Source organism: Carassius auratus, unplaced genomic scaffold (genome assembly GCF_003368295.1).
Source record: "Carassius auratus strain Wakin unplaced genomic scaffold, ASM336829v1 scaf_tig00021493, whole genome shotgun sequence".
Classification (NCBI taxonomy): domain Eukaryota; kingdom Metazoa; phylum Chordata; class Actinopteri; order Cypriniformes; family Cyprinidae; genus Carassius; species Carassius auratus.
This window is the reverse complement of record NW_020525115.1, coordinates 22273-41555: the sequence shown is the minus strand read 5'-3', so window position 1 is coordinate 41555 and position 19283 is coordinate 22273. Positions and strand designations below refer to the sequence as shown.

At 35.8% G+C, this 19283-nt stretch overlaps 1 protein-coding gene across 4 annotated transcripts; it reads right to left on the bottom strand.

Annotated features, from left to right (window-relative positions):
• Window positions 1–1148: 1148 nt before the first annotated feature.
• On the bottom strand, window positions 1149–16391 carry LOC113076924 (ectonucleoside triphosphate diphosphohydrolase 1). Of its 4 annotated transcripts, XM_026249535.1 has the most exons (11): window positions 16089–16391; window positions 7259–7315; window positions 4981–5108; window positions 4770–4887; window positions 4376–4526; window positions 3631–3790; window positions 3223–3441; window positions 2452–2703; window positions 2250–2357; window positions 2015–2152; window positions 1149–1931 (listed from the first exon to the last, which is right to left on the bottom strand). In XM_026249535.1, exons 1-11 carry the CDS (start codon window positions 16102–16104, stop codon window positions 1716–1718), a joined length of 1563 nt encoding a protein of 520 aa, XP_026105320.1. In that variant the 5' UTR covers window positions 16105–16391; the 3' UTR covers window positions 1149–1715. The 4 variants fall into 4 exon arrangements, with proteins under 4 accessions (XP_026105320.1, XP_026105321.1, XP_026105322.1 ...); XM_026249536.1 differs by lacking the exon at window positions 7259–7315; XM_026249537.1 differs by lacking the exons at window positions 7259–7315; window positions 16089–16391 and adding an exon at window positions 8520–8891.
• Window positions 16392–19283: the final 2892 nt, after the last annotated feature.

Genomic DNA, 19283 nt, shown 5'->3' with positions numbered 1-19283 from the left:
GTACCTTTGTTTATTGCAAGTGTCTCCCCTGCTGACAAATTGTAAAAATATTTTAGCATAGCATAATACTACTGATATGAGCTGTAATCTCACACTGGTTCTGTATACTCTGCATATGTATTTGACAGCAGTATGGCCTCGTATAATCTGTAAGAAAGGCTATACAGATGGATTCTTCAGATTATTATCTTGCATTATAGTGGCAATACTTTAATCATATATTCCTGTGGAATTAAGGCTTATTGTAAACCTTTGTAAAGATTATTTTTATTACTTCTCAATAGCAATAATAAATAATGAATGTATTGCATTTACATTTATTCATTTAGCTGACGCTTTTATCCAAAGCGACTTACAATTGCTATATATGTCAAAGGTTGCACGCCTCTGGAGCAACTAGAGGTTAAGTGTCTTGCTCAGGGACACATTGGTGTCTCACAGTGGATTCGAACCCGGGTCTCTCACACCACAGACGTGTGTCTTATCCACTGCGCTAACACCACCCCATTGTATTGTCCTATGCATATTGTAGCATTCCTTAAAAGACAAAGATAGATAGATAGATAGATAGATAGATAGATAGATAGATAGATAGATAGATAGATAGATAGATAGATAGATAGATAGATAGATAGATATGAATATATGCACAAACACTCACATTTTAAAATTACTATTGAGGACAATTAATTAAAATAAGTAAATATTTTAATCACCAAGGGCACACTGAACTGATCAAAAGTGACAGTAAAAATTTACACATTTACAAAATATCTATATTTCAAATAAATTGTTCTTTTGAACTTTCTCTGCAAAGAATCAAATAAATAAATGCATCACTGTTTCCACAAAAATGTTACGCAGCACAACAGTTTTTTTTTTTTCCTTTTTAAAATGAATTCTCGCTTGCAACAAATCAGCATATTATAATGATTTTTTAAGGGTCATGTGACACTGCAGACTGAAGTAATGGCTGCTGAAAATTCAGGTTTGCACTCAAAGGAATAAATGCAATTTTAAAAAATTTTATTATAATAATATTCTATATTATTACTGTATTTTGAATCAAATAAATGCAGCCTTGGTAAGCATAAGATACTTATTTCAAAACCATATGTATTTATGTGTTATAAAGAAAACATACACAATTGGTCATTTGCAATTTTAATAGAAATTTGCTACAGGTATTGTTTAAATATATAAAAACAAAATTTTCAATGAAAGACCTAACAAAAATGTTAAAATGTGCTTTGCTAAAAGCAATGTTAAAACAATGATATCCAGTGATTTTCATATTACCATAATGCAAAAAAGATTTGTATACATATAATGGGAAACTTCATTAAAGACTATAGGCACATGATGATATACTGAATGTCAGTGCACATTTGCTTTTAAAGTAACATCAACCCCTTTTACCAAGCATCCCAAAAGCTAAAACCTGTACTCATGACTTGATTTTTAAAGAAAACATTTGAGTGGTCACAAAAAGCACAAAGGAATGGGAATAGACTCCGAGTTCCCTTCAGTTGCAGTGGAATCTGTAACCCATCTCTCTCCAAAAACCTGCTAATCCTTCACATGAGGTATGATTTCCAAATTCTTTGAAATGTACAACCTTTGAGATCAAGTCAAAATGTGATTTTGGATTTATCAAAATTTTGTTCTGAAGAAATAAACAATCAATACACAGATACACAGCATAATATCACTGTCTAAATGACGGAAATGTCTTTCTGGGCTGTTCTTGTTGACCGACGGAAATAAATGTAGAACAGAAGAAGAAGTAGTAGTATTAGAAGTGAAAAGAGGAGCATGAATGTGATGTATCCCTCATGAGGCATCAGCGGCGTGTCTGGAGCTTCAGCAGGGATCATGTTGGTCAGGTTAAGCATGTAACCTAATGTCCAGCCTGCATCACTGTCTCCTATCTGCACATACATTTTTAGTGTGATTTAAGTGTCCAAATACAGTTAATGAGAAATAATAACATTTTAATTTACACCATGCTCACCTTCTTAATGAATTGGATGTCTTTCCAGTTGTCAGAAGTGAAATTGTATCCGTCTTCCAGAAGAGTGAGAATGTAGGTTGCTGAGAAGCAATATTCTGAAAGGTACTTCTCTTTTATGTGGGGATGATTTTCTTTAATCTACAAAAAGTAAAAAAGTATACATTTAGACATCATGCCCCAACAAAGATGCAACCGTTTTTAACCTCCTTCAAAAACTGTTAATAAAGCATTTCACCTTCTTCCATGGTGTAGAACAGTATGTTGCTAGCTTCTGCTTTGTAACCGCTAAATCATCACTTGTCAGATTCAAAAAGTCCATCACAAAAAAGAAAGCTGAAAAGGCCTAGAAAGTCAAATACCGTAATTATTATCACTAGTTATGACTTATAGCCAGTCATTCAAATTCTTGCAAACAACCAATCTTCATTGTTTCTCACCCCAAAGTCTCCATCGACAGAAGGCTGGAAAACACCATTGAAAGAGCATCTTGAGTAAGGACAATAGCTGGTATTAAAAACCTTTCTGATTGATTGCTGGCACTGAGACCAATTCCCAAGCCCCAGATGGAAGAAGTTTCTATTTGCCATTTTCACGTCTTCCGTACAGGGTGTATTGAAGAAACTTTGAACATTCCTGGTGAAGTTAAATCCAGGGTGAAAGCAAGGATCCCTTAACTCAGTGTGGTCTGTCTTAGGAAAGAAAAAGCATTTAATATATAACATACCATTTAAAAAAATAAAAAAAACAAGTGTGCTCTATATCTTTAGATATGCATTAAACAAAAATACAATAGTTAAATTTAATCAGAGCTAAAGTGGAGAAGCTAAAATACAGTTAAATGTTTGCTATTACCTTTTTTATTGTAAAATTTAATGATTAAAAAATAATTATTATTTTAATATATTTGCAAAGTAAGCATCATAAAGTATGTGCAGTAAATGCATTAACTACCATACACTCATGCCGAAAAAATATTTTTCTAAGTTGGAAATAAAAAGAAGAAAGATCAATACATTATACACTCAATATTAATTGTCTTTCTACTTCAAAATGTCACATTTAATTTAATAAATTCCTTGCTGATTCTTTGTAATTATTTGTCATATTTACTAGCATTGAAAACTGCTTCTAAAGCGCAAATATTGCTTCAGTGCAACAATTAATTTTATAGAATAAGTTAATAACTTAAATTGCATTGACAAGCATACCACTTTATCCTTAAGTGTCGACTCTAATTTCTTGGCCATAGAAAGCTTGAGAACTTGGTCCTTCCCATAACAGAGAAAGCTGTGGGTGTATAAGTGATAATCATTTCCGTACAGTCTGAAGTTAATAGAATTGTCATGTGATTCAATTTTTTGTTGAGGTACGAAGGTTATCTGGGTAGATGCTCCGCCCAGGTCCAGAGCTCCAAGGGTCCCTGTGGGCTGCATGATAAACACAGGAAGCTTTAACAATTGGCTTTTTCACATTGAAATAGTTTCAGTGTTCATTCTTATACTATATTTAACATTTACACTGTATATATTTAACATTGCAATTCTGTGGAGAAGGGCTTTAGGTTAAAAATTACAAATGTGAAACAATGCTAAACCCAGGTTTAAAAACCACCATACCTTTCTCAAATTCTCACTCAGGTAATTGACAGTAATCCATCCAAAAGCTCCTTCCTCTTGGCCCTTAATGATACGAGCTCCCTGATAGGAGAAGGGGTAACCCTTCAGTGAATATGCTACGGAGTCCAATACCTTTTCTGAGGCTCCTTTATTCTCCTTCCTTGAGAAAATAAATATTACTAGACTGTATCACTCAACTATTAATTGATAAACGATATACCGTATTTTTCTGACTATAAGTCGCACCTGAGTATAAGTCGCATCAGTCCAAAAATACGTCATGATGAGGAAAAAAACATATATAAGTAGCACTGGACTATAAGTCGCATTTATTTAGAACCAAGAACCAAGAGAAAACATTACCGTCTCCAGCCACGAGAGGGCGCTCTATGTTCTCAGTGTAGGCTACAGGAGCACTGAGCAGAATAGAGCGCCCTCTCGTGGCTGTAGACGGTAATGTTTTCTCTTGGTTCATTTCTCTTAGTTCATTTCTCTTGGTTCATGTCAAATGAATTTTGATAAATAAATAAAAAAGTGCGACTTATGGTCCGGAAAATACGGGTACACTAAATTTTTCATGTTCATCAAGGCCGCATTTATTTGATCAAGAAGACTACTAAATCCAGTAGTCTAAGTATAAAATTGATTTGGAAGTCTTTGGTAATCTTTCTAAGAGTTTTATTCAGAATTGTTCTCGGCCACCCTATTTGATTCTTGAGGATTGAGAATATTTAGAAATGATTACTCGAGCAATCTCATGCCTGCTGTGGCTCCCAGGTACACAGGGGTTTCATGATGTCTGTGTGTAGGTATTATTTGCTTGGCTTCCTCCATGCACTCATGCAGAGATGCGCCTGCCCCGTTTGGATTATTGGAGTAACTGGAGATACCTTTCCCTACAGGGCAGAAATAAAACAGAAACAAGTTTCTCGAGACAGCCAGACATTGCCTACGGTAAATGCTTTTCTAAGTATGCAAATGTTGGAAATTATGCATTATGTTGACATGACGATGCCAGTTTTCTATGTTAGGTGGACATACCCATTCACATGCTGAAAAATAAGGAAAAAATGCTATCCAAAAACATAACCAGAAGTATTTCTCTACATGCAACTCTATGCAAATTAGGGAACACATACCTTTTACGTTGCAGGTGTGTTTCTGCCGTACCTTGCCTGTGTTGTTTTCCTTCTCTGCTGGCCATTCATAGATAAAAACAGAGGTGTGGGAGGAGCCTGCATCCAGAACTATTCCATACTGTCAAATGTACAGAGACAATTGCATCAGTGAAATCTGTACAAATCTAATCTCTTAATGCCGTAAATGGTTCACTTAAAGTGTTAGTCATACTTTGCATTTCTGCTTTAAAGGCTTGTTCTGGACAACAGAAATGGCCACCATGATGATGATCGCCACGCTGATAACAGCAGCCAGAAATATGACCACTGGCCTGTACCATGGGTTCTTGACCTTTACTTCTAAAAAGAGAAAATAAAGTGAGCAGATTGTCAATTTACTTATTTAACAGCTTCAGTGTTTTTTATTCACAGTGTTAGCTGTAAATAATACATATGAATATGAATAATTAAAAAGAGCATATATGTAGTTATTATTCTCCATAACTGTATAGCATTTTCATTTTTTAACAAGAGTAGACAGTAACAATTTTGGATTCATTGCAAACTATAAACTGAATCCTTGTGTTTATGATCTATAATCCAGTCGAAATAATAATTGCCAAGCAATTTCTGTAAAAATGTTAAATGAATGGTTATTGGATTATTTCAGTATCATGTGTGTTACCATGATGGTGTTTAGTATTTGTCTGAATGACACTGTGTAAACTGTGGACCTTCTACTTCCCTCTTCAGCTAGTGGAAAAGCTGTTTGTGATGAGCTTTGATTCCTCATATGACTTTCTCTTCACCATTTTTGGTGGTTCTCGGTACAATTATAACGGTTCAAAACAAAAATACTTCAGTTAGTTCTGAAATTAGTACTTCAATATATTAACATTACATCAGTTATTGAAATATTTTGTATTTTTTTTATTTTACGAATTTATGTAAAACCTAAAATGTTGCTACCATATTTTTACAGTGAAGTTCTGACATCCACAGCTGCCGGTATTTTACCGTAAATGTCACCGTTTTGTTTTTTTTGTTAACAGTAACCGCTAACACCTTCTGTCAGAAAAACAAACAGGGCTTGAGAGTATGAAGGCACTGTGTATTCTGCTGTGTACACAGCCCTCTGTGTATACAATTAAGACTCCGAGAGGCCCTTCGTATGTTTAGGTTTGAGGTAGATATTTTACAGATAAAGATAATATTCACATCAATGAATGAATGAATTAAAGAAAATATTTAGTTCTTATTTTCTGTGGTCATAGACCATAGACTGGGATAGGCTACAGCATTCTGATGACCCAATGTAGGAAACAATGCTTGGAGAATGGATGGATTAATGGATGGATAGTCAATATAATGTAAAAAGTATATCCCTTGGGAAAAGTGAACTTGCTTTCTGTAAGGAATATGAATTTTGCATTTAGAATGACTGATTAAATTATTTGAATATAAAACTTTTTTTTAATAATGACTAAATTATGTCTTATTATTGTATGTGTTGTGATACAATTTTTTTATTTTAATTTATCTAAATCATCTACTCAACATTTCACACCATAGGCTTAATTATCTTGAAGGGAAGACCAGAGAATGTTGCAGTAATGGGTGAGATGTAACACATTCAGTTTAACTAGTCAGCTACAGTGACTAGCACCTTCCTGAAGTCCACACACAGTATAAATTGTCCCTATGCAAGAATTATAAAGAGTTTTAAAGGATTAACAGAATTTTTTTTTTTTTTTTAAGGAATTCTGCTTTCATATTTTCTCAGTATTTAATTTGTAATTGTGTAATTGACAGAAATGGTATCATCTAAATGAAATTTCCATTTAGTGATTTAGCGGACACTTATCCAAAGTGACTTACAAATGAGGACCTACACCATTTAGTGGTGTGGTCCTGGGGCATGTTCAAGTTCAAAACGGTGTGCAACGTTTTGCTACGGTTTCCGGGTTGAACGTCATGTTTGCTGGAAACGTCAGAAGAGTGTGTTCAACGCATCACCGTTTCTGTTTAAAAACGTTGTGCAACGTTTTGTCGGGGCTGAATGCAGCCCTGGTCAAGACAATCTCCTGAACTCCAAACTGAATGTAAGAATGGGAAATAAATTTTGAGTGTGTCATGGTTGTTGGTGCCAGACGTGCCGGTCTGAGTATTTCACAATCTGCTCAGTTACTGGGATTTTCACGCACAACCATTTCTAGGGTTTACAAAGAATGGTGTGAAAAGGGAAAAATATCCAGTATGCGGCAGTCCTGTGGGTGAAAATGCCATGTTGACGCTAGAGGTCAGAGGAGAATGGGCCGACTGATTCAAGATGATAGAAGAGAAACTTTGACTGAAAAAACCACTCGTTACAACCGAGGTATGCAGCAAAGCATTTGTGAAGCCACAGCACGCACAACCGGCGGATGGGCTACAACAGCAGAAGACCCCACCGGGCTCCACTCATCTCCACTACAAATAGGAAAAAGAGGCTACAATTTGCACGAGCTCACCAAAATTGGACCGTTGAAGACTGGAAAAATGTTGCCTGGTCTGATGAGTCTCGATTTCTGTTGAGACATTCAGATGGTAGAGTCAAAATTTGGCATAAACAGAATGAGAACATGGATCCATCATGCCTTGTTACCACTGTGCAGGCTGGTGGTGGTGGTGGTGTAATAGTGTGGTGGATGTTTTCTTGGCACACTTTAGGTCCCTTAGTGCTAATTGGGCATCGTTTAAATGCCACAACCTACCTGAGCATTGTTTCTGATCATGTCCATCCCTTTATGACCACTATGTACCCATCCTCTGATGGCTACTACCAGCAGGATAATGCACCATGTCACAAAGCTCGAATCATTTCAAATTGGTTTCTTGAGTTCACTGTACTAAAGTGACCCCCACAGTCACCAGATCTCAACCCATCTTTGGGATGTGGTGGAACGGGAGCTTCGTGCCCTTGATAAGCATCCCACAAATCTCCATCAACTGCAAGATGCTATCCTATCAATATGGGCCAACATTTCTCAAGAATGCTTTCAGCACCTTGTTGAATCAATGGCACGTAGAATTAAGGCAGTTCTGAAGGTGAAAGGGGGTCAAACACAGAATTAGTATGGTGTTCCTAATAATCCTTTAGGTGAGTGTATATTATACACACACATACAAGGAAAAACAAGTAGATCAAATAGAAAACTGTTTTTTATCAGAAAAAAAATAGGAAGAAGATAAATAAAAAGTAGAATTAAAATACAAAGTGCTAGAGGATCAAATAAAGAAATTAGCATGCTTTCTACAGCCTACATGCATATGCAAAATTTTCTCCAGCATATTTAGGCTGCTATTTTGACTAAAAAATAAATACATAAATAAATAAAATGTATTAAGATAACTAAAGGTGGTTAGGGTGTGCTATGGTTATTTTGAACCAGAAAACTGATTACTACAACAAATATAAAATAATGTTCCGGTCAACTACTGAGTGCTTGACTCTAATTTAGACAGACATCCACACAGCCTATTGTTAGTTTCTTAACTACCTTAATTTGTAGCAGACAAAGATGGAACTATTTTAGCGTTTGAGACATAAAAACAGTTCCCTAAAAGCTTACTTCAAGTTATTGCAAGCCTAAAAAAGAAGCCACTTCTCATAAGGTTCGCTGTTTTCAGCACATGTTCGCACGATTTCACGGAGTAAAGGGGAAACACAGTTATAGTAGATTCAGCAATGAAGCGTTTAAACCAGCGCGCTTTGTTGCGCTTGTTACCTACCCATAAGGACACGCGCCGACTTCTTTTACTGGTGTGAACGGACTCGGAGTGAAAACGACTGTCGCGGTTGATGCGGTTAGTCCCGGACAACGTTCCTGCACACTGAATTACAGCCAAGTTGTGCGAGTTAGCTTCTTTGTAGGCATTTATAAAAGTAAATATCAATCACATGTGTGCGCTGCTGCGGCTTTGCTTGGCACAAGTGTTTTCGTGTGATTCTCGGGGAAACACCCACTGTGCATGTGGAGCCAGACTTGCAGTGACGTCACAAGCAGGGGTGAGCGGAATCCCCTAGTGCTCCCGTTTAGGAACTGAACCACGAACGAGTGTGAGCTGCATACAGATCAGCCTCTGGAGCGGAAGCTTCTGTCTTTGGCATGCAGGTCAGTGGCATTCAAGTGCTCTGGTATGAAGACTATAAAAGGCATCTTCATGCATGAACTAGCCTATTTAAAAATTGATTAAGCCTATAGAGGTTTATTTTTTCCAGAATTGCAGTTTTATTCAAATGTTTTGGTAAAGGTTAAGTAACTGTCTTTATAAGAGGACACATGAAAGAGTTCATGCAGGAGTTAAACACATACAATAGAAATGAAGTATAGAAACAACTCACTATGTAATGATGAAGCTTATTAGATATTTTTCCAGATTAAAAAAAAAAACGCTCATCTGTTGTTCTCTTAAAACAATAAACAAAGCACTGACCTGGAATACAGTTCAATTAGTGTTTTTGGACTCCTTTATGGCAGTTTTACGTCATTTTAAAGCTTGACAGCCCCCATTCCACATTCCCTTTCGATGGAAAATTTTCATTTTTTTATTTTTATTTTTTATTTGTATTATTATTCCTTAGTGAGAACAGCAGTGCTTTTTATTATTATTTGCTGCACACTGTAAATGCTGTGCGTGAATGATAGAGTTAACCTTGTGCGTTCCATAGAAGAAAGACAGTCATACGGGTTTGGAAAACATGAGAATGATTAAATGAAGAGTAATAGATGAAGAATATTATTCCTTTGATGTATATGGAAGATGCTGTTATACAGGACAAATTGCACTGTTGTTCATTACTATATATTATACCCAAATATTTTATGAGATGACTTTTGGTGGAAAGTGGTTTTGGATTTCTTAAACCCAGAAGAGCATTTTCAAGCCATGGATTGTAAAATAAAGTATGTGGTGATCTTAAAGAGACTTGTTCTACAGAATAAATCATACACAGTCATACCTCAAACATGAATTTTAAAATATGCAAGCTGCTAACAAATTGCTACAGTACAAAAGGACTACACCGCTGTTCCAATTCACTGAGAACATTTACTCACCCTCAGGCCATCCTAAATGTTGATGAATTAGTTTTTCTTCATTGGAAAAGATTTGGAGAAATTTGTTCACCAATGGATCCTCTGCTGTTAATGGGTGCCGTCAGACGATCCATTGGTGAGCAAGTGATATAATACTTAATTTATCCAAATCTGCTTAAATGAAGAAACAATCTCTACATCTACATCTCAGGCAGCCTAAGAGTATATTTTATAGCAAACTTTCATTTTCAGGTGCATTATTCCTTTAAACTCATGTCCAGGTACAGGTTAAATTCTGAGGAAACCCAGTGGTTAATTAACCTTCTGGTATGACCAACTAATTCTTTGTTGTTTTTAATGCATGACTTTTCAGTATTGTATTTCTTAATGATTTTATACAGTGATTTTAAGCTTGACCGTGTGTTTTACCTTTACATGGGAAAAAAATGGCTTTTTACTTCTGATCAAGACATCCTGCGCTATTTTCCCTTCAGGCCTCTTGGGAATAAATTGCTTGACAGTACAGACCATTAGCAGATCGTGAATAAAAACAGCAGGAACACTGTTAGGCTAACAAAATAACATTAAAACCCAAACAACCCAATCAATGCTCTTTTATGGGCAAATCTCATTGCATTCTTCCAAACACCCATCCCACATAAATGCATCACCCCTAAGCTTTTACTATAAAAGTAGAGACGGGCCAAAAACAATCTCTGGCATGAGTACCATGTTGCTTGCTTTACTTAACTAAACAGTTGCATTTCCTGTTAAGCAGAGGGAAACTTCTTGGTGAAATTACGGTCATTTCAAAGGATGTTTGTATAGCAACCTACATGTCTCAGCTGTGAATCTTTTATTCTCTGGAACACAAGAGAGACGTCAATGCACATTCATGCTCTCAAGTAAACAGACTTCCTTTCTATCTGGGGTGTTTCTTTAAATTCCTACGTAGATCAGCCATAATTGAGACACTGTCGTCATCTACTAAATCCTTTGAAAGTATACAGCACAGCGTTTATTAGTCTCATCAGCATGAAGAGTCACTGTAGTCCAAATCCATGACTAAACATGTTACATCAGGATTAATGTCGTTACCTGCACTAACACGCCTGAGTTGCCTGAATAAACTTGGATGAGATAATCCAGATCAATGTGACACTCTTGAGACATTGTAAATAATGGTAAATGTCACTTCACACCCTACACAGTGAGCTCTGACAGTGGTTCTTTCAATACGATCGTGAGAAAGCATGATATCAAGGGTGTCAGGTTGTAATGTCTTTGGGTTGTTTCGTGTCATCAGGAACCAAAGCGACAGTACCTTTTATTTTAAACAATGAAAGAATGAAATTCTATTCTTCATTCAACTGTGCTTTAGATTACAAGGAAAAGGTCTTTAAATTTCCTTCAGTTGTATCTGGTAGTAGATCTGTCAGTATAAAATTATTTCGTTATTAGAAATTATCAGTTTATCTCATGAGCTAAGTGAAGTGAAGTGACATACAGCCAAGTATGGTGACCCATACTCAGAATTTGTGCTCTGGATTTAACCCATCTAAAGTGCACACACACAGCAGTGAACACACATAAACCATGAACACACACCCGGAGCAGTGGGCAGCCATTTATGCTGCGGCACCCAGGGAGCAGTTGGGGGTTCGATGCCTTGCTCAAGGGCACGTAAGTCATGGTCTTGCCGGCCCGAGACTCAAACCCACAACCCTAAGGTTAGGAGGCAAACTCTCTAACCACTAGGCCCACTGGTATAGCATTTAGTGTTTTTTTATGTACACATTTTTTAATTTTTAACATTGAAATGTAAAATATAATGTGTCATTTAAAAAAAATGTAATTGCAGTAATATGTGAAAATTAAAATCGTGGGAAAGTGTGTTATCAAAGGTGTCAGGTTGTAATGTTTTTTGTGTTTTCATGGCTTGTCTTTAGAACAATGAAAGGATGAAATTCCATTCCTCCTTCAATTATGGATTAGATTACAAAAATTATTATAAATATCCATATGACTCAAGGAGGTCTGTAGATAGTGTGTAAGATGGTTTTGTCCTGCAGAGTATTAGAGTTAAACCCTGCAGGAGTCCTCAAGAGAAAGAGAGGATTTAGTCAAAAAAATCCGGTAGTTTTGCAGGAAATCTATGTACTCCTAGGACCTCTACTTCTCATAAATACTGCCATGTATTGTGCACATTATTTCTAGTTATTATTTTGACAGATATCAATGTGATAATATTCAAACGATGTGGATTTGAAACCAGATGGATCGTAAGATAATAAATATTTATTACTTAACCAGCATGTATTCAGTGAAGTGATTGATCTCCATGAGTGTGTTATGCTGATTAATTTTAGCTCTAATATGCCAACCAACAGCCAGTCTAAGTTTTTGACGGACATGTAACATGCATGAGGGGTGAAATGTTGTTTTTTGGGGGTATTATAAATATGATGGAGACGTTCATGTTTTTTTGTTAAACACTGGAAACTGACTCTCATGCTGACAGGTGTGAATCCCACAAACAATACCATCAGTCAAAAGTGAGGACTGTGAATAACACGCCTGATCCAAAGAACACACTGATGAGATTTTGCATTATCTCATCATGACAAGTATTTTTGACCACACTGTAGGCTTTTAGCTAGCAGTCATTCAAGATTTGCGGTAACAAATGCTTTTCCATTGAGTGTTCATTTCCCATTCATCTGGGTGTGATGCTTTTTTTAGAGAGGTAATAAAATAAGTTGTGCCTTTCTAGCCTCTTTGCTATATTATCTAATAGAGTAAAGTCCATTTGAAATCAATCAGACTGTTTTTTATTTTTTTATTGTTATTTTTTTTTATGTTAGAGCCAAGAAGCCTGTTTAGTTCAATGGGCTTATGTTACAGTACATATTACGTGGTTCATTCAGTCATGCAGACTGATAATGAGAAGAAATGAGCCAAGATGTGTTTGGTTTAGTGGTTTCGAAAATTTGCACTCAGATTTTCCATAAGAGAGAATAGCTTTTGTCACACCCTTGAAATGTGTGTCAGTGTGATCTTGTGGTCAACATCTTAAAGGGGTCATATGATGCTTTTTGAAAGATCATTCTTTTGTGTATTTGGTGTAACAGAATATGTTGACATGCATTAATGTTCCAAAAACACATGATTTTTTTAATACTGTACATTATTGTAGGTCCTCTATGCCCCGCCTCTCTCAAACTTGTCGTTTTCTAAAAAGTCCCTCCTTCCGACAAGCACAGTCTGCTCTGATTGGCCAACTGACCCAGTGCAATGTGATTGGTCGAACACCTCAAGCCCTCGTTGGAAATGTAATGCCCCTTTCCATAATCACAAGCATCATCTCTCAAAATAAATGCAAAGGCAGTTAATAATGTTCTTTGTTTAACCATCAATTCAAACCCGAAAGGGGAACAGAGTTGCGTGACAGACACAGTGATGAACCTTGTATGTGTTTGCTGTACACAAGCCACAAATGGTTTAGACAGCTTACTCCTCTGTGTGACCAAGTCTCTCTCTCTCTGTCTCTCTCTGTTGCTGTTCTAAGTAATCTTAAAGATTCCTAAATCCATCTACTTTCGGAAGGCCAAATAAAGTGCTTTTGCCTGAATACACACAGGATCTCCCTGACATGGCTGCTTCAACACTTACTGCGGTTACTGAAAACACGCCTTCTTTCTTTGTGTGAACATTTGGACAGCATTACGCAAATATTTCCACATAGTGATGTAGACATGTGGGGCGTGTTTGAATGAGTACCAAGAGCTTGTAACCCTCCCAAGAGAAAGGAAAAATTGAAATCGGATCATATTACCCCTGTAAGATCTGTACTTTGATCTTCATAATAAACATAATATAATGACATTTTTGTCATATTAACAGGAAAGACATAGTTATGACATCCATTATCTGTTTAAGAAGACACATTACTATAATATAACTACATTACTATACACACCCTCTGTTTCATCAGTGTATGAAATGAAGTGTCCATGTAAAGCGTGATGTATACATTTCAGCACTTCAGATATATTTCAGGATGATCTTCCCAAAAGGGTTTGTTTTACCAGAAAAGGATGTTTATTTCAACTGTTGTGGCTGTTTTCGAGGTTAGAGGAAGTGAGCTGCTGTGAGTTGTAAAAGGACTAACGTTAAATATAAAAAAGTGTGTGTGTGTGTGTGTGTGTGTGTATGTATATATGTATTTTTAAAAATATAATAAACCAAAAATATTCAGAAATATGTTTCTAAAATGTGCATAAATATCTATGAGTTTTATTTTCTTCCATTGTGTCATATATTTATAGTACATTTGTAAAATATATTTTCAATATAAGTACATCCATACAAAATGTTTATATACATTTAACAAAAATGTATTTTAAGATTGGAAATGGATTTTCCCTCCCTTTGAAGTACATTTTGTAATATATTCTGGCTTTTTATGATTTAAATTAAATATATTTTAATACTGAAATATGTATTTCCTTAATCTGCACTGTTTACAATATATATTTATACACTTATACACTAAAGTCTGTAAAACACTTATACACTAAAGTCTGTAAAAATACAGACCAATATATTGTGTTAATATGAAGGATTATTATGAATTACTATTTATTTATTTTTACAGTGTATAATATTTTTGAAATATAATTACCATTATAATAAATATTCAGACAAGTAAAGCCCAGCCCTGTACTAGAAAAAAGTCTGTTATAAAGTATTTGTTTTTTTGATATATATATATATATATATATATATATATATATATATATATATATATATATATATATATATATATATATATATATATATATATATATATATATATATATATATATTTCTAAAATGTGCATACATACATACATACATACATTCGTGTGTGTGTGTGTACAGTATATGGCAGGATAGTGGGTCACCAGAAGCAGGGATGAATACCTAGGATCTAAAAAACATGATAACAAATATATAAATACTGTAAAAAATGTAATGCTCATTTTTAAAGTCATTGCATTAACTAACATTAATTATGGGCGCACTGTCCCTTTCATTTGTAATTTCTACTATTTATTAAATCAAAAAAGTTTAAAGGTTCATTTTGCCCAAATATTGTTGACGTAGCCCTATAAATAAAAAGGGAATCACTTCATACAGGTTTCCAAAAGAGGCCCTGTGTGTCGGAGGAATGGGACTTCCTCTGCTGCACATGACTGGAATAATGAGGAACGTCTGACCTTGTTGTGTCAGCTACGAGAAGTTTAGTTTGCTCAAGGCACTAACTACAGGCATATGGAGATGGCACAGAGAGTTCAAGTTCCCTCATTTTGGAAAGTGAAAGAAGAAACAGTCGTTCTCTTAACGAAAACATTCTTAGCTCTGTGTAAAAATGCAAATCTCCATACGATATAATGTAGCTGCGACTAACTTAAATAGTTTTTGTTATGGTTACAATGGGGGATGTTTTGTTATTGGGACTCCTCAACTGCCAGATGGCCCGTCCAATCTCAGGAAGAAATCCTCTGGTGTTGCGTAATGCTCTCTCTTCCTCTCTGACGATGCCTCAGCATTCTCAATTCTGCACAAACTCTCTCATGTTCCTGCTGCTAAAGCAGTTAGATGGACACCAGATGCTGATTACCGATGTATCAGACGACCACGCAGCCTGCAGCGGATTCCTGATCTACCTTTATTAACATTGCTTCTTATCATCTGTTTACACGACTAAGCCAAATGTACTGCAAGATGCACCAAACAATATGGATTATCCAGCCACTTTACCAGTTCCTGACTTGGGCTTCTATTTAACTTTTTGACATGTAGTCCATCAAGTTGATAAAACAACCGGCATGCTTCAAAGGATACTTTAAAGTCTTTCAGGCTTGACTGAGAGTGTACGATGTCCATCTGGAATTTCCATTGAGATCATGTCACTGATGAAAAATTCTAACTATTCGGTTTACAGCATCAATTATTCAATTAGCTCAGCCTACAACAGATCTCTAACTAGAAAACCTCTCAAAATGTGTGGTAAATAAAAAACCATAAGGTTCAGAACAAGAAACATCCACTAAATCAACTCATTTTTATATATACATATAGTTTTCCTGCACCAAATAATGTGGTCCTGAAGTTCTGCATTGTTTTTTCTTCTTCCTTCCTGCACTCCTTTCCAAACTACATCCTGCCATGAACCCGATATGGTGAAATGTGGGTTAATGTGAGTGGTCAGACTCACCTCCCTGTTCATCCATGAATGCAGCGTTCTACAATCCTCTCTCTTTTCTCTCTCACCCTCTTTCCGACTCGTCCCAGCTCTCCGAGTGCTGTTTCGGGTGTTTGGCTCAGCTCTGTTGGAGGGTCTTTCCCATTCTTGAGGTTCTTTATAAGGCTAGAGGGCATGAGTGGGCGGGCCAGTCACCAAGCTTTCTCCCTCCCTCTCTCTACCACCAAGCATGTAAACGATCTGCCCGTTACCTCTCTCTTCTCAGCTGTGCGTGTGTGAGTGTGAGTGTGAAGAGAGAGACAAAGACGCTGACAAAGAGTGTGTCTCTGTGTGTGTATGAGCGAGAGAGCGAAAGAGAGAGAGAGAGAGAGAGAGAGAGAGAGAGAGAGAGAGAGCTTACCTTACAGTATCATTATCCACACTCTCCCTCGCTAACCGTTTTCGTACCACTTTTGCCAGAGCTCTGACCAGAAACAAAGGCATTTTTGTTTCTCTCTGGGTTACAACTAGCTCTGTCACATCTCTGGGTTGTCATTAAAAAAACATCAACACAACAAAAGTCACATTCTGTTCTCTTCTTTTGTGTTTTTTTTTTCAGTTGGTGTTTGTGTGGGTCTCTTATGCAGGTGTTGCCCTGGAGACAGGGAAAATTATTATATCATTGACAATCGAACGTTAGAGAGATATGAGACTTATTTAGGCTTATCTTGGGTATGTACTGTGTATGTTTGGGTTAGTTCACTCGAATGAAAAATTCATGATATGGAAAAGAGCAGTTTAGACATTCTGTTAAATATCTCCTTTTGTGTTAGAGTGAGTAAATGATTTATATATAATATGAAAATAAAAAGTATATATATAATACATTTTGATACATAATAAGAATGTATCTTTAATAATAAAGCAATAATGTATAATATAAATATATCAAATTTAGTATGTAATGTATATTATAAATACAATATAATAATATGAATATAATGCTATGTACACACATCTGCTGATGCATCTAGACACATCATTAGTGAAGTTTATGTGCTGATTTGGACTAAATAACATGCCAGCCTACAGTTTAAAAAAATACAAAAACAAAAACTTTTGTGCAGCATTTTCACTTCCATTTCACATTTTCAGAGGAACCAAATTACAAAACACTTCTAGTAGCTACAGTATGGGCAAGAGAACAGTTATGTTGCAATTTACTAATGTTTTCATTTTGAATGCTAGGAAACACTGTCCTCTAGGCGTTTTTGAAAGAGACTTGCACAGCTTCTCTGAGATCAGCTGTTGCTAATCAAAGGGATAATTCACCCAAAATGAAAATTCCGTCATTCTCATGTTGTGTCTCAGTCACCGTGCACTTCCACTGAGGTTTTTCCATAGTAAATGGTGACTGAGGCTGAAAAATAAAGAATGCCATATGGGTTTGAAACTACATGAAGTTGAGTTAACCCATTTTAGGTGAACTGTTCCTTTAAATTGGCTGATATTCTGAGTGCTTATCTTTGTCGGATACAGTGAGTAATGCTTTATACAAAAGATTAAACACAAGATTAAAGGCACACTTAGTTATAATATGCGGTTTTTGGCTTTCATTAAAAGTTAGTGAAAGATACTTCAAATGTGTTTAGCAATAAATAAAGTGTAGACAATTACACAACAGTGGAAATGCATTGGAACGTGGTCAGTTTGAGTGGAAACAAGTTGCCCTTTTAAATTTAGAACACACAAGGGACCTCTGTGATACCAAATGCATAATACATAACTTTTTTGAAAGTTAGATCTCTGTATAACTTTCCTAAAAGGAAAATGCATTGTCTGCATGACTTCCTGGGGCCCCCGAAACAGACTTAAACTGCTTTCAATTAATCCTCCAGAAAGCTGTTTCCTGGTGAGTGTTTATATCCCCTGTATTTGGATGGTTACAACATAATCAAGCATCTCATCTTGTTTCCAAGAGATTTTTTTTTCTTCTTCTCCGGTAATGGAACAATGTAATTGGACTGGAATATCTGATTGGAGAAGAAATAACAGATCTGTTCATAGGAAACCTTTGTAAGCAAGAGCCTATTAATTACTTTATGTCCTCAGGATACTGAGACTGAACTATTCATTGTTACTAAAGTGGACCACACAAATTTCTGGCTTATTTTGTATGTTACCTTACCATTGAAAAACAAACCCTTTGGTGAAACAGTGATTGTCTCACCCGACAGCCTATTATTATGGGCTCCTTAAGTGCCTAAAGGAGTTTCTCATGTGAAGTCATTGATTATTTCCAAGATACCATATAAATGACTGTACAAGTGTTATCTAAGTGAAAAGTGTAGCTGACCATTTCTGCAAAGATCTCTGTATATCAATTCATGCCACGGATTGAAGTGTAACTGACAAAGTATTATTAAATGAACCCCAGCAATACTGATGGCACTAACTGATCTTGATAAGGTACACTTTAAACTTCGTAAACTTTACAGATGGTGATTCAGAGCCAGCAGTCTCACTATAATGGCTTTCTGGCAATGATGCCAACCATCTGCTTCCCTCCTGGAAAAACGTTTCCCTCCAAAAATGTTTCATGCTGCACATTAAAAAGGGTGTTAGTGGTACACAACTTGAAAGTGGGGGTAGGGAGGATAAAAATATGCAGATGGTAACACTTGTTTTAAGTAAAAATTCTCAACCCAGAATTGTTTTAAAGAACAATTCTTGTTAGCTTATAAGCATTATAAAATAACATATTAATGCCTTATATTGCATGACTTTTAAATCTGTTAAGTTAACACTAACCCATACCAAAACCTAACAAATACCTTACTAACTATTAATAAGCAGCAAATTAGGAGCTTGTTCAGTGAAAACTCTTAGTTAAAAATTAATCTGTGTTCCCTATTCTAAAGTGTTACCATTGTTTTCTTGTGCTCTCTTTGATCTTGTGAAATAATTGAATTAATCAGCACATATGAAGTGTAATTTAAAAACACATTCAGCACAGTTGTCATTTTTATTTGATTTCTAAAGGTAAAAGAGTAGGCCTAATGCAGTGTATCAGCTGTACTGTGAATGAGATACTTTATGTGTGTTATATAAGAGGTACTCTCTGAAATAGGTTTTAGTTAAGACATTAAAGAGCTGTTCAGATCTTTTGCATCTTTTATAAGCTCATCACACCCCTTCATCATTCCAGACTTTACTAATTGATCCAGT

Bases quoted from the DNA above. Each gene is read 5' to 3' on its own strand.
- LOC113076924 (XM_026249535.1), bottom strand. The intron at 4,527-4,769 runs GTATGTGTTCCC...TCTGCCCTGTAG, and splicing joins ACACACCTGCAACGTAAAAG to GGAAAGGTATCTCCAGTTAC. The intron at 3,791-4,375 runs GTAATCATTTCT...TATTTTCTCAAG, and splicing joins GCAGGCATGAGATTGCTCGA to GAAGGAGAATAAAGGAGCCT.